The sequence below is a fragment of the Telopea speciosissima genome, chromosome 5 (assembly GCF_018873765.1).
Source record: "Telopea speciosissima isolate NSW1024214 ecotype Mountain lineage chromosome 5, Tspe_v1, whole genome shotgun sequence".
NCBI classification, from domain to species: Eukaryota; Viridiplantae; Streptophyta; class Magnoliopsida; order Proteales; family Proteaceae; genus Telopea; species Telopea speciosissima.
The window spans coordinates 50,986,195-50,999,829 of record NC_057920.1 but is presented as its reverse complement, the minus strand read 5'-3'; the positions used below and the strand labels follow the sequence as shown (position 1 = coordinate 50,999,829).

The window sequence follows — 13,635 nt, the reverse complement described above, 5'->3', positions numbered from 1 at the left end:
AGTGTATTAAATTGAAATTGTTAAAAAAGATGAGGTTTCTTACATGTTGTAAAACTGTAATAGTCTATTGCCATGAAGAGTGTTCGGGTGGTTCAAATTCATATCTAGAAGGGCCTTTAGGAATAGGAGAGACTAGGATGATGTTGTGCACTGACCGAACAAAAGCACAATACTTACCCCAACTCCAATTATTTGAAAAAACTTGGTTAAAGGAAAGTTTTGAGAGTCTCGGTTGGGACTTCCTTCCCTTTTTTCCATCAAATGACTCTCTGTATTGAGCTTGATAGTCACATGGGTGCCATATGGAAATGTTTCGGTTATATCGACCATACTTGTCTTAATCGAGCTATATCAGCTGATACATACCGATACTCTCATAGAACCCTTTAATGTATGTATTGTAAGTATCATATCAGGCCGTATCGACCAATACAATACGAAACCAATCGAGACATACTATCCTTTAAAAAAAAAGAGATATGTATCGGTATGTATCGTATCAGTACCAACCAATACCGATACATATCAATCGATACGGTACGGTATGGACCAATACTTTAAACCATACCTGGCCCCTAGTGCCCTTACACCTTCATCACAGGATATTTTTGCATGCCTCTATGATACAGCTAGACATACTGTTGGCAGAACCGTGGGTTAGAATGAGAGAATTAGAGAATGAAATGTATTATTAATTGATAGGTAAGCTCCTCTATTTATAAATAAGGGGCAAGTTATAAAGGGACTGAAATAGACATAATTACACCTAACTAACTAACTCTATAAGATCAACAACTTAACCTGATGACATAAGAATTAAACTACCCCCAAAAGGACTAGAATAACCCCACGGTATTCTGGATTACATATTCCAACACTCCCCCTCAAGCTGAATTATACATATAAGTAAAAAGAAGCTCCAGCTTGAACTAATAAGTAAAAAACTCCATAATAATGCTAACACTCCCCCTCAAGTTGACGCATACAAGGCACTACTGCCCAACTTAAAGAAAACGAGAAAAAACAATGTTGCAGCAGAGTCCAGCTTGACAGATGAATGCAGCTCCCAAATAAAACTTCAAGAACTTAAAAAATAGATCTTCAAAACTTGGACAAACATGATCAGCAAACCGAGACTAGAATTTCTTCCAAAAAAGGCAGCTTTCAACGATCTTCAATAGCTATCCAGTGATGAATCTTAGATTGTCATAGTGACAAAATCTTGAAGTGAAAGACTAGGGCAGCAAGCAGGAGAATAAACTGAATTAGGCAACGAAAACAACTGAATCAACCCAACTGTAAACCCTCATATAGGCTGGCAACAACCAAATATCTTTAATACTTTAATACTTCAATCTCCCCCTTACAGCAAACTCAACCTAATAACAAAAGATACCCAATGGCAATGGTGGAAACACTGATCTTCTATGTTTTGCACCAAGTGTTCCTGCAAGTTCTACTTCTGCAATGTCTGCAGGTGTATTGTACATAATCTCCCCTTCACGTGTAGTAGTACACGTGGACATAACAGAGATGATGTAAAAGATAGCGCAAAAGTATAATCTTCAGAATTTCCAAAGGTGCTATGAGAATGGAAAAAGAAGAAATGGCAAAGTAGAGACCATTAACTTCCAAGGTGGTGATTGCTAAGTGCCAAAGGTATGGTATGGGAGATGGGTATTGTAAGAAGTAGTGGGATAAAGAATTATGGAGAAAAAACAATGCAACATATAAATTGTCAACCATCTTCAAACGATCAAACAAACTCCTTAGATGGAAACTCCTGCAGGGGAGAAACACTTAACTCCAATATTCAAATCTGATAAGTAAACAGATATGATTTGAAGTAAGGAAAGACTTCAATCTTCAAGGCTTGATCAATCTTCAAACACGGAAGAACCAGTGTGCAAAACTCCAATTTGTAAACTCCCACATGCTAAATAGAACTGACGAAGATATCTGGGCAGAATTGATGTAATAAACTTCAAAAAAACTTGGATCAGATCTGAATTAGTGAACAATGCTAGGATCAAGCTCCCAAAGTAAGCTGGATATGAACTAGTAGAAAAGCTTCACAAAACTGAATAGGTTCGTAGTTGCAACCAATAACTATGGAACACACTGTTGTAATCCCAAATAAACTGATCTCCAGGGTAGTAGATTCAAGTCTTCAACAATGAACAAAATTCGATCTCCATTAGTAGGATACTCAGTCTCAAGAACAGGGTAGCAGTATTCCACAAAAAGGCAGCAGTAACAGGTTAACCAGTCATGCTTACAGAAGCCAATCAATAGAACCAGCAAGTATAAGATAATAACTCAACAGATCCAATAGTAAGTGATGCAGCCAGCTACATAGGAACTTGAACAAAATAGGTTGCTTGATGTAGAAGGTGACCATAAGGAAGAAACCTGAATTTTGTTAAAAAACTCCATGAATGATGCTGAAACTTGGGTCGAGTACTCCTCTGATGGTGATAAAACACTCCTAAAAAATTCAGCAAGAGAGGACTGCCCTAACCCTTAGATCGATTATAGTCAAGGTTTTGTAAAAACCCTGAAACTTGCGATCCATTGAAGGGTAGGGGGCTTCAAAAAACTAATGATGACTTGTCAAAGTGTGATGATTTCAGGTAATAGATGCTGTCCTCAGCTGCTTGAATGGATCTCCAATACGAACAACCAATCTCTTGTAGTGTTTGAGACTTGATCTTCAAGAGGGAGAAACACCCAAAAGTGCAGAAAAAAATAGGGCAGCAGCTATCTTAAGTAAAATACTTCTTCAAGCCATGAATAATTGAAGTAGATTGCCTCTCTTGATGGTAGAAACACCTCCAAAAAATTACAGCAGCAGCAAACAACCCTAACCCAAAAATCGATATGTGTCAGGGTTTTGAAAAACCCTGAAAGTAGAGATCGATTGGTGTAGGGGTCTTCTAGAAAACTTGGATAGGTGCAAGATTGAGGTCCAGTGGTCCTAGTAATGGAAGTAATCAGCCCTCCAAAATCAGCAAAAGCTAAAACCTGTAACCCTAAATTCAATTGGAGTCAGGGTTTTGTCAGGGTTTTTAGCAGGTAACCAAATTAGAAGGTTAAGGAAGCTTTGCTGTAAAAACTAATCCAGCCATCAGAAAGGGTCCAAAGTCCAAACTCAGGTCGAGTGGGGCTTATAGTAGGAGAGAATCACCCCCCAAAAATCAGCTGCATTTGAAAGGAGGAACCCAAAAAATCAATGGAGTCAGGGTTTTGAAGAAAACCTTGATAAAGGAGATCGATTGGGGTAACTCAAGGCTGGGAAAGAAAAGAAAGGAGAGTAGATGGAAGAGGGTAGAAAGGTGCTGGAAAATGTTGCATAGGAGGCTCCAACAATGGAGGATCAGCCTTCAAGAGTGGAAAAATCTGATTTTCAAGGAATTCTGGGAAAAAAACTCCAAATCACAGGTATGCTTCTAGCAGAATTTCAATGGAAAAAATAGATTAGATGGAGGAGGGCAGCAACTAAATCATTGGTTTAGGTTTTTACCTCATTAGTGCTGCCCCCTTACAAGGATGAGAAGAAGAAAAACAGAAGGAGAAGCCGAGAAAGAGAGAAAGGAGGGAGAAGTCGATTGAAGAAAAAAGGGTTTTTGTTTCTTTCTAACCTAGATCAGACCTGCTCTAATACCATGTTGGCAGAACCGTGGGTTAGAAAGAGAGAATTAGAGAATGGAATGTATTATTAATTGATAGGTAAGCCCTAGAGGGGAAAGTTACAAAAGGACTGAAATAGACATAATTACCCCTAACTAATTGACTCTATAAGATCAGCAACTTAACCTAATGACATAAGAATTAAACTACCCCCAAAAGGACTTGAATACCCCCACGGTATTCTAGATTACATATTCCAACTCACACCCACGCCCGTCTTTACTTTCTTGTATCCATTTTCAGCAACCTATTACTTGTCAGTGATTCCGACTCTATGACAGAGGTAGCAATACAGGCACCTCATTGGGAGGACTTGGGGGTAGTGAGGTGAGTCATGTTAGGACCTAGGACTCATGGCCATAACCATCCCTCCAGTCGGGTCCAACAAAGTTAAATGGGTCTAATTACCTTGCCTGGTTAAGGGCGTCTACTGACTATTCATGGTAATCATTTCTCGAGGTACCTGATAGGTGACACCCATATTGCAACTGAAAGCACTAGAAAAAAAAACTTGGTTGGCGAATGTACTGGTTATGTCCTTTCTCCTCAATTCCATGGAACCTACAATCAGCTCTAGCTTTGTTCTTATGAATTTTGCAAAGGAGTTATGGGATGCCATGCAACAGACTTGTGCCCAGGCTAGTAATTGCGCACAAATCTATGAGCTCTGTACAGGTTTGTGAGACCATACAAAAAGATTTGTTCCTTACTGCTTACTATACTGCTCTTAATGCACTCTAGCAATAGTTGGATTTCTATTACCCTATTCCCATGGCTTGTACTACTGATGCCACTGCCTTTCAGCGTGAGCGTTAGATGGAATGGGTCTATGTTTTTCCTTGCTTCTATGTAGACATAGTAAACTAACAATATACTTATACAAAATATTTTCACCAATATCAATTTTTCTCTTCTCTAACTTAATATATTCTTCCATTGTTGCTGGAAAAAAAAATAAAGAAAATCATCATCACTTAGGCTACGCTTGGTAACAATTTTGCTCTGAGAAAGTACTTTTGACCCATAAGTACTTTTTGCTGATTTTGTTCAAAGAGAGTAATTAGTATATATTACAGGGAGTAGATTGGCGTTTGGTAACCTTGTGAAAAAAGTACTTCCGGAATAGGGGAAAAAAACATAATGGCGTTTGGCACAATTTAACAGAATCACTTCCAACACTCATCTATATTTACTAAAGAGAGTAATCCACTCAAAAGAGTATTGTAAGGGAAGACATATTCAGAGGTCGCCCACATCTTCTCATCAGGAATACACTTCAACAACATTTGTATCAAGGCCTTTCTTGAGTTCAGATAATAGTACATAATCGAGTTATAATCATAACAGTTGGCTTGGGAACAAAAAAAAATGCTTGTATGGCTGCATTTGCTAACACACTCTGGATTTACTAAATCCTAAGCCTAGGACTATACTCTGAAAACCCATATGGCAAATAACATCTCAGTATACAAGAAATAATCTAAAAACCCTTGGGCCAAACAAAAATCTCGGCCAAACAAAAATCTCAGTATACAAGCCATACAAGCAGTATACATGCAATACTATGAAAACCAACAGGCCAAACAAATATTCGATTATACAAGCAATCTCAATATTAAGTTTACAAGCAATAATCAGTAAATCTTAGTTTAAAAAAAGCTGATTTTTCTGTATCTCATAGGCCAAACAATCAAAAGCCAAACATAATTTACAGAACCTGCACAACCAGAAACAGGAAGGGAAATTCAGGGGAAGATAAAGAAAAGGAAATAAAAATGGTGATTCTGGAGAACACATGTTTCTATTTGAGTTGCAGATGTTGAAGAAGGCAGAGTTGCAATGGCCTTTGAAAGGAAAAGAAGAAAAAAATATGTAACCGGTTGAAGGGTAAGGTTATGCTTGATTAGAAATTTAATCTGTAACTCTGTATGGTTCTAGGGAATGGGATTGAAAACCAAAACCAATAATGGATTTGCAGACAAACGAATGGAGTGGGAGATGCAGAAGACACACACACAGAGAGACAATAGAAGTCGTGTGAGAGAGAGAAAGAGAGGGAGGTAGAGGATGAAGGTCATGGCCAAAGCATACCTGGGTTCTTGGGTCTGCCTCCTGGTTCGTGCGTCTCAGAGGAGAGAGAAAGGTGTGTGAGAGTCGGGTCAAGTCGACTAGAGGCCAATATTTTCGAGGGTGTTTCGTTCCCGCAATTTTGTTCACGAGCAACTAAAGCAAAAAAAATTTGCTCTGTGAAAAGTGTTCCTGGAGCACCTTTTGAACCAGAACTGCTCATTGTGAGCAAAAAGACGGACTGACGTGCCAAACGGTATTCTACTCACAAAATCGTTTCCGGTGAGTGTTACAAAACACAGCCTTAAAGGATGGATACCCATGTTCACAAGTTCACCATTCAACCTTAAATAAGCAGATATCCTAATGAAAAGGTAAACCTATGAGGCACTTTGTTATTTGGTGGTACCCATGCTAAATTAAATATCTACAACTTTGTGGACCAAAAAGAAAAAACGCAACTACTAGCTGCATTACCTTAAGGTAAAAGCTGTCACTGATAATACACTGAATCGACACATTAATATCCACTTGAAAGTAGAAACAAGTGGCATTACTCAAGAAAGATAAATGAATGAGCAAAAGTTCTTACCAGTACTTTCAAGAGAGTTAAAAGTAAGAACCCATCAAGCAAACCTTATCCGGATATAAAATTCATCCAAGTTCTATTAGAAACCAAGAAAATAACCACACCTTCGCATCCGACCAAAATAGCGTGCCCTTTCAGTTACACCAACAAAGCCTCTAGCATCTAAGATATTAAAAGCGTGTGATGTCTTCAGAAGCTGATCATACCTAACATGTTGGGGAGTAAGCATTAGCTTTTGAAAAAGAAAGTGATAGGAAACAAATTCTAGATAACATGAGACACAAGCAATGATAGTTTCTGGAACATACGCTGGGATTGCTAGACCCAAGGATAACAAGGACCGAGCTTCCTCCTCAAAAAATTCAAAGTGCTTCTGGGTATTGTTAACACTAGCATGCTCTAAATAATATGCACTCATTTCCTTCCTGTGCCAGAAATATAAAACTCAATAACTTGTTATCACATTGCAGGTAAGTACAAAGCATGTTCAATTTCAAAAGGAATTACATTGTCCCAATCAAAAGGTAAGTAGATCTTAACAGTGACAGAATAATTTGAAGGAATATGAACACATCACAAAAAAGAACAATTTGATAGAATCAGCACATTTAGTTGGGATAAGGCTGAGTTGAGTTGATAGAATCAGCACATTATCAGAAGACTAGCACTCTAGCAGCAGAGAATACTTCAGTCACAAAAGTTAGTGTCCAGATCTCCAAAAGATTTCAGCTTGTAACAACTAACAAATGCACTGGGCAAAAGATGAAATTAAGAGAAGCACACTGCATATGCAAGGATGTGATTATGAAATAAGTCCACTAGTTAAGCAATCTACCTTCTTCATCATTAGTAGAAATATTAAGAGAAAAGATACAAGCAAGAACTCAATCATTAACCAGATGGAATGTAAAGGACAAACAAGGCAATTATCGCAGCACCAAGATCCAAAAATCCTTCTTTGCTACCAACAGTGACAATAAAATGCAGTGTTTACCATTCGAAACAAATGAACTCATCACAACATTAACCCCTCCTGCTGAATTGTCAGCATTCACCCCCACACGTATCATTATATATATTGTCTAATCTCAATTATTTTAAACAAATGAAATTGTTAAAATTCAGTGAAAATCAAAACTGTCATAAGGAATCTGAATAAGATTGGGTCATGTCTTAAAAAGATCAGGCCGCGGACATGTTTAAACAAGACTACAGCCATTCAGGAACTTGTATCACTAGTGTCAATCTCCTAAGCTAAAATTTAGATATGCAAAGGAGTCACCACCCTCCTTCGTGACTCTAGTCATCAATTCGGCCAGAAAGGAAACATGGGTATGCTTTCCATTTTGCACAGGAGACTCTTTGAAACAAGGATTTGAAATCCACTCCCTTCCCCCCCCCCCCCCCAAAAAAAATCCTACGCAAAGAAAAGAGTGGAATTGGAGAGAGCTTGTGCATTCAGAAAGACTTGATGCTTCTCATACAACAGGACCATCAACTATAGAGTCCATGGGTTTTGGGCATATGACATACCATGAGAATCTTGCTCCATTCAACACATAAGATGGGCTTCTGTTGGGCCTTCAGACACTAGCATCTCACTATGTTACACGCATTCGGGAATGGGGATCAAGTCATGTATGTGTCCAGGAGTAGGATACACCCTCATCCCTAAAGCCCTAATAGTTAGGACAGGTTTATGTGCCCATAAATGGATTATAAGTACAAAAACACAGCTAAATGCCTAAATGTATCAAACGAGGGAGAGAGAAAAAAAAAAGGGTAGGGTGTGGGACTTGTTTGAGGTCTTTTAACCATCTATACAGTCTTTCTTCTTAGAGGCATAAAAGTAAAATACAAGGAGACAATTGCAAAATCCTGAAGACTTGGTACGGTTAAACAAAAATAACTGAATTATAGAGTTTATAATAAAATATGAAGAATTTAACATATAAGCCTCAACTGGTCTCTCTCTCAGGCCTATTTTGGAAGCATTAGTATGCCATGTCTACGTGATTGTGGAAGGATCTGACACAAATCCATACCCATACCTGTGTCATGACGTGTTGCAACACAGGTACTTCAGGGTAAATAGCTCTGTCCATGATGTTAGACTTTTGAACCTTTGAACCAACCAACCCCCCCTGCCCCCACCCTGAGTTGATATCAAGGACCCCCTGAAGGGTCTACAACTACAGGACAATTGGATTTCGATGTCAAGTTAACGGAGGTATGCAAGTTTTTTACCTATACGAATGTCCCCCCTTAGGGGGGGGGGGGAGGGGGGGGAGTACTCATTACTCAATCAACTGATTGTTTCCATTCAATTCTATTTAAACTCATACAGATTAGCATTCTTGAAAAATCCGTCATCCCATGAGACCATTCAAAAAGATTGGGGAGAGGCTTTAGTTCTTCTCAGGAAGACACCGAGATTATTGATGATATCAAATATACGAAGCTTCTGCGTCTAATATTAAGGAGTTATTTCAATTGTAGGTGATAGCAAGGCCCTGGGCATTTTGCTTACTGGATGAGACTAGCATTTGGCTGACTTCAATAGCATAGTTGTCAAGGCATTGCCTAGGTGTCCAGGTGCCTTGGAGACTAGGCAGGCGCTTAGGCACATTGTTGGCGTTGCCTTGCGTCCAGGGCCCCTCCAACTCCTTGGGTCACCTAGACGCGTGACAACTATGTTCAATAGAGCACTTGAGAGGAGAGAGATGCAAATAACAGAGGTTTGGTGTGCCCTGAAGAAGAGCCATAGATTGGTATTCTAGATGATTACCAGTTTGATGAAACCATCGAATTTCAGAAAATTAAATCCATCTGGTGCTTCATTTAGGAATAGATGTAATGAGAAGATTATAGGGCCCTCCATTATTTTATCTGTGCTAGTTCACTTTTTAATGGGAGTCAGATTTCTTGTAAAGACTCAGTTGAATCATTGACAAAGCACTCCACAAGCCTAACCTCGACTAGATCAGTATGGGTAGGAATGTAGGATCAGTTAGGTTTGGGCCAAAGGCTCAAAGCTGACACCAATTGCAACCCCCAGCAGACTGAGAGTGAGGGATGGACCAGTGCCTCTTATTTCACCACAGAACCTCAACCAATTAGCCATGAGATTGTTGAAAAGGAAAACTCGCTTGCCTTACAAGGCACAGTGATTAACTTGAAGAACTTACCAGCCTAACCAAGAGGCCCAATGAGAATGAGATACTAAGGACTAAGGAAAGGTCTGGAGAACTGGAAACATGGCCCCAGATAGACCTCAGGCAAAATGGCAGAACATGATTCAAGTAGCTTACCCAAATGGAAAACTTAAAGGAACATGATGATGATTGTAATACTGATGAGTTAAACTAAGAATTAACCGACACAGAAAATCTAATTTCAAGATAAGAAAAAAAATTAAGCATAAACATCATTGTCCCATAAATATGCAAGAAGGCAAGACATAAGTAGCATTTCAACTGATTAAGCATGAAATTTTCAGGAACTTTTGATAACTAATAGTATTAAGTGGCTTGTTTACTCATTCTCCAAGAACAGCTCCCCATAGGTAATTCCTTCAGCATACTGGATTTTCTTGAAATGATCAACCCCCTGCCATCTAAATTAAGTTAATGCAAACATGTTACCAAATGCACAAAAAAAGGATACCACTGATGCAAGCAAGTATTAACCTGAAGCAACATGAGAATGCGCTCAAGCCCATAAGTTATCTCCACAGATATTGGCAGCAGTTGAAGACTCCCAGCCTAAAATAAAACTAGTAAAAATTAGACAATAAAGCACCCCAACAAGAATCTCTCCTACCCAGTTAGCACTCCTACAAGAATATTCCCCCTTCCCCTCGCCCCCTCCCCCTCCGCACGTGCACACGTGCAGTTCTCCTAGAAATATCTTTTCTTCTGCTCATAAACCAAACTCTGTTGTGATGGCATTGCCGTGTGAACCAATACAAAGAAGAAACATAAAATAACTACAGAAAATGTACCTGCTGAAAGTAGGTGAATTGTGTGATCTCCATCCCATCCATCCAAACTTCCCACCCCAATCCCCAGGCACCCAGAACCTGTGAATATCTCGAATTCAATGGTAAAAAGATTAGAAAAAAAATGCATGCCCTAACTTCCAAAGTTAGTCAAGGACAGCTCCAAAGTAAATATTGAGTGTTAACAAGAACTAATTTTAGAAAACCAATATGGCATTACCTAGCTCATACAGAAGTGAAATAACAGACGTAAAATACAAAAGAGGAACAGAAAAAATATTACCGGACTTTCCCAGTTATCCTCCACAAAACGTATGTCATGTTCATGGACATCAATACCTGTCAAGCATACAAGATTTGGATGTTCAAGACTGAGAAAGGAGGTAAATATTTTTAGAAAAATGACAGCAAAAACAATAACAATTGCACAGAAAAATGAGTGGTAGATGACAAAGACAACTTAGAATTGTGCACCTGCCCTGTGAAGAAAAAGGATAATTCCTCCTAGCAGATGGTGACAGGTGACTCATTAATCCCCCATAAACTTTTATAATCAGATTATAAATTTCAAACAAAAGAACAACAACACTAGATAGATGCATGGTTTGAAATTAAGAAATATTTCGGTTTTGAGAAGCCTCGAAACAAAACAGGGGTAGACTCTACAAGCATTCCAGGTTCCAATCACAATTTCAGTCATTTCAACTCATTTCGGCAAAATTTGATGAATTTCAACTCATTTTGGAAAAATTTCGAGAACCCCCCCCCCCCCTTCTCTCTTTCTCTTGAGAACTCCAGAACTACTAAAAACCTCAAATTTTTGGCAAAGTCCTTCATTTTACTACTAAATCAACACTTTGTGATTAACTGCAAATTATCCACTTCAACATTTGGGTGGATTTGAAGAATTAATTTGCCAAATTTCTTCAAATTCCAAATTTTCCAACTATAGGGCTGTTGTGATGGACTTGGAGAGAAAATTTTGCAACAAAAAATTCAGCACGTTGAGATTTAAGAACTTCAATATCAATAGAAAGAGGTTTGGCACACATTGAGTTCCTCCCACATTCCTTTTAAAGCATTGTAATAGTCACCAACTGATTTGTCATTCTACTTAAAAGAGAATGACTCATATAAATCATATAGTCGTGACATATTCTTATCTTGAGAATAGTTTTCTTTAAGATCATCCTAGACACCCTTGGCTCTGGTATAAAATATTACATTGGCAACCACAGAAGGCCCCATACTGTTCCACAGCCAACAAAGTAATGTACCATTCTCCATCGTCCACTCCTTATACTCAGTAGAAGTCGTAGCAGGTGGAGACATAGTCAGATAGTCCATCTTCCATTTTACAATAATATAAACTCTAATTGCCTGTGCCCAGAGAAGACAATCGGAAGCCCCATTCAGTTTAATAGATGTAATCTGAACATTGATGTTATTTGTGGGAGGCTTGGAATCAGCCATAATGTTGTAGGTAGTAGAATCCTTTCACAGAGAGAGAACCTTATGCAAATAGTCACCAGAGGCACTACAAATTATAACAATCAGTAATAGGAGCAGTAACCGGATGCAAGAGGCTCAAAGACAGCAGCCAAAAAACCCAAAAACAGAAAATCGCAGAGAAAGTTGAAACCCTTAAATCGCAAATGTCAAATCCCATAGATGGTTATGAATTATGATTGTCTGTTTGGTCTAAAATTCAGACCACATACAGTATAGTAGAGGGAGAAAAAGTCCTCCAAAAGTCACAGCGATCAACCCACAAAAGACTAAGTTCTTGGGAAATCTCCCGAAAAAAGTATAGTTTTGCCCAACCAGTGCCCCACAAATTAGGGTTTTGGCAGGAACAAGGAAAATCTAATCTTCCACACAAACAAACATGATCAGTCCATAAAAAGTATTCACAATGATGTTCGTGACTTACCATAAGAGGGGAATAACCAGGATCATTAAACAAACCCCGTAGAGAGTCAAACCCCTATGCGCATGGAAAGAAAACCCAAACACATAGACCAAAACAGCAAACCCTAGCTGAGATAAGGGTGTCTTTAGATAAAAATTATTCCCCCTCCAATAACTTCAGTAACAACAATGATGAAACCCTAGTTGGGCATATTCAAGAAACTAGGGTTCTAACAGACAGAAAACAGCATAGGTGGTTGTACACCAAAAGGCAGGGAAAACCCTAACCCCACTTAGAACAGGAACCAAGAAGGAATCCCACATACTGAAATCAAAGCTCTGATACCATTTGATGTGACAATAACAGAACCCGAATCACTATCTGGACAAGAGGAAGAGAGAAGAAGATGACAAACGAGAGAACACAGCCCATGGTTTGAGTAACGAGCAGAATTTTCATATCGTGGAATGGGGGAATCTATTTATAATAAACAAAGAAGCAATTGTAACCTAAACCTGGGTCCAGATCCCAGAACTGACTTAAGAACTTAAGAATATAATAAAAAAAGACAATGACAAACTACCCTTAACTTAAAGAAGCAACACTCATTAGATTGGATAAAGAACAAATGAACACCCAAAGAAGGGTACTGTGGCTGACCCGTGCTTTCTCCGGCTTCCATGACCCGCCCCTCTGGACAGGCCTCCCCGACCCCTTCTCCTGCACCCTCCCCTTCTCTCTCTCCGTTGCCATCCCCTGCCCTTTCTACCTCCCCTCTTCGCCCTGCTTGGAATTCCCTCTTCGGTCCAGCACCCTCTTCTTCTTCTGATGGTCTCCCTCTGCACTTTGTCTCCCCTTCTTCTGTCGATGGTTCCAAGGTTGCACTCTGCCCTTCAAGTCTCCTTGATGATGAAGCCTCCATGTGGGAAAATACTCTAGTTGGACACTTCATAGGTAACCGACCACCACTCCATATAGTCAAGCTCTCTCTATGCAAACAATGGAGATCACAAGGGTCTTTTGAGACTTACCTGTTGGGGAATGATGAAGCCTCCTTCAAGTCTCCTTGATGATGAAGCCTCCTTGTGGGAAAATACTCTACTTGGACACTTCATAGGTAACCGACCGCCACTCCACATAGTCAAGCTCTCTCTATCCAAACAATGGAGATCACAAGGGTCTTTTGAGACTTACCTGTTGGGGAATGGCTTGTTTATCTTCAAGTTCTGTGACTCCAACGATAAGAATCATGCCTTGGAAGGATGGCAGTGGCTGGTGGGTCGAAAACCAATCTTCTTGCGATAATGGACTCGCCATATCCAGCTCCAGCATGTTAACCTCTCCTCTATCCCACTCAGGATCTCTTTCCCTGGGCTA

General features: G+C 39.3%; 1 protein-coding gene across 1 annotated transcript in view; it reads right to left on the bottom strand.

Annotated features, from left to right (window-relative positions):
- Positions 1–13,635, bottom strand: part of LOC122661436 (glycine--tRNA ligase, chloroplastic/mitochondrial 2) — a 190,029-nt gene that overhangs the window by 146,050 nt on the left and 30,344 nt on the right. The window contains exons 6-11 of the mRNA XM_043856817.1: positions 10,630–10,685; positions 10,350–10,427; positions 10,036–10,110; positions 9,885–9,955; positions 6,655–6,771; positions 6,451–6,552 (exon numbers count right to left, since the gene is read on the bottom strand). Coding sequence (XP_043712752.1) covers positions 6,451–6,552; positions 6,655–6,771; positions 9,885–9,955; positions 10,036–10,110; positions 10,350–10,427; positions 10,630–10,685 — 499 coding nt within the window. The remainder of the gene's footprint in view (positions 1–6,450; positions 6,553–6,654; positions 6,772–9,884; positions 9,956–10,035; positions 10,111–10,349; positions 10,428–10,629; positions 10,686–13,635) is intronic.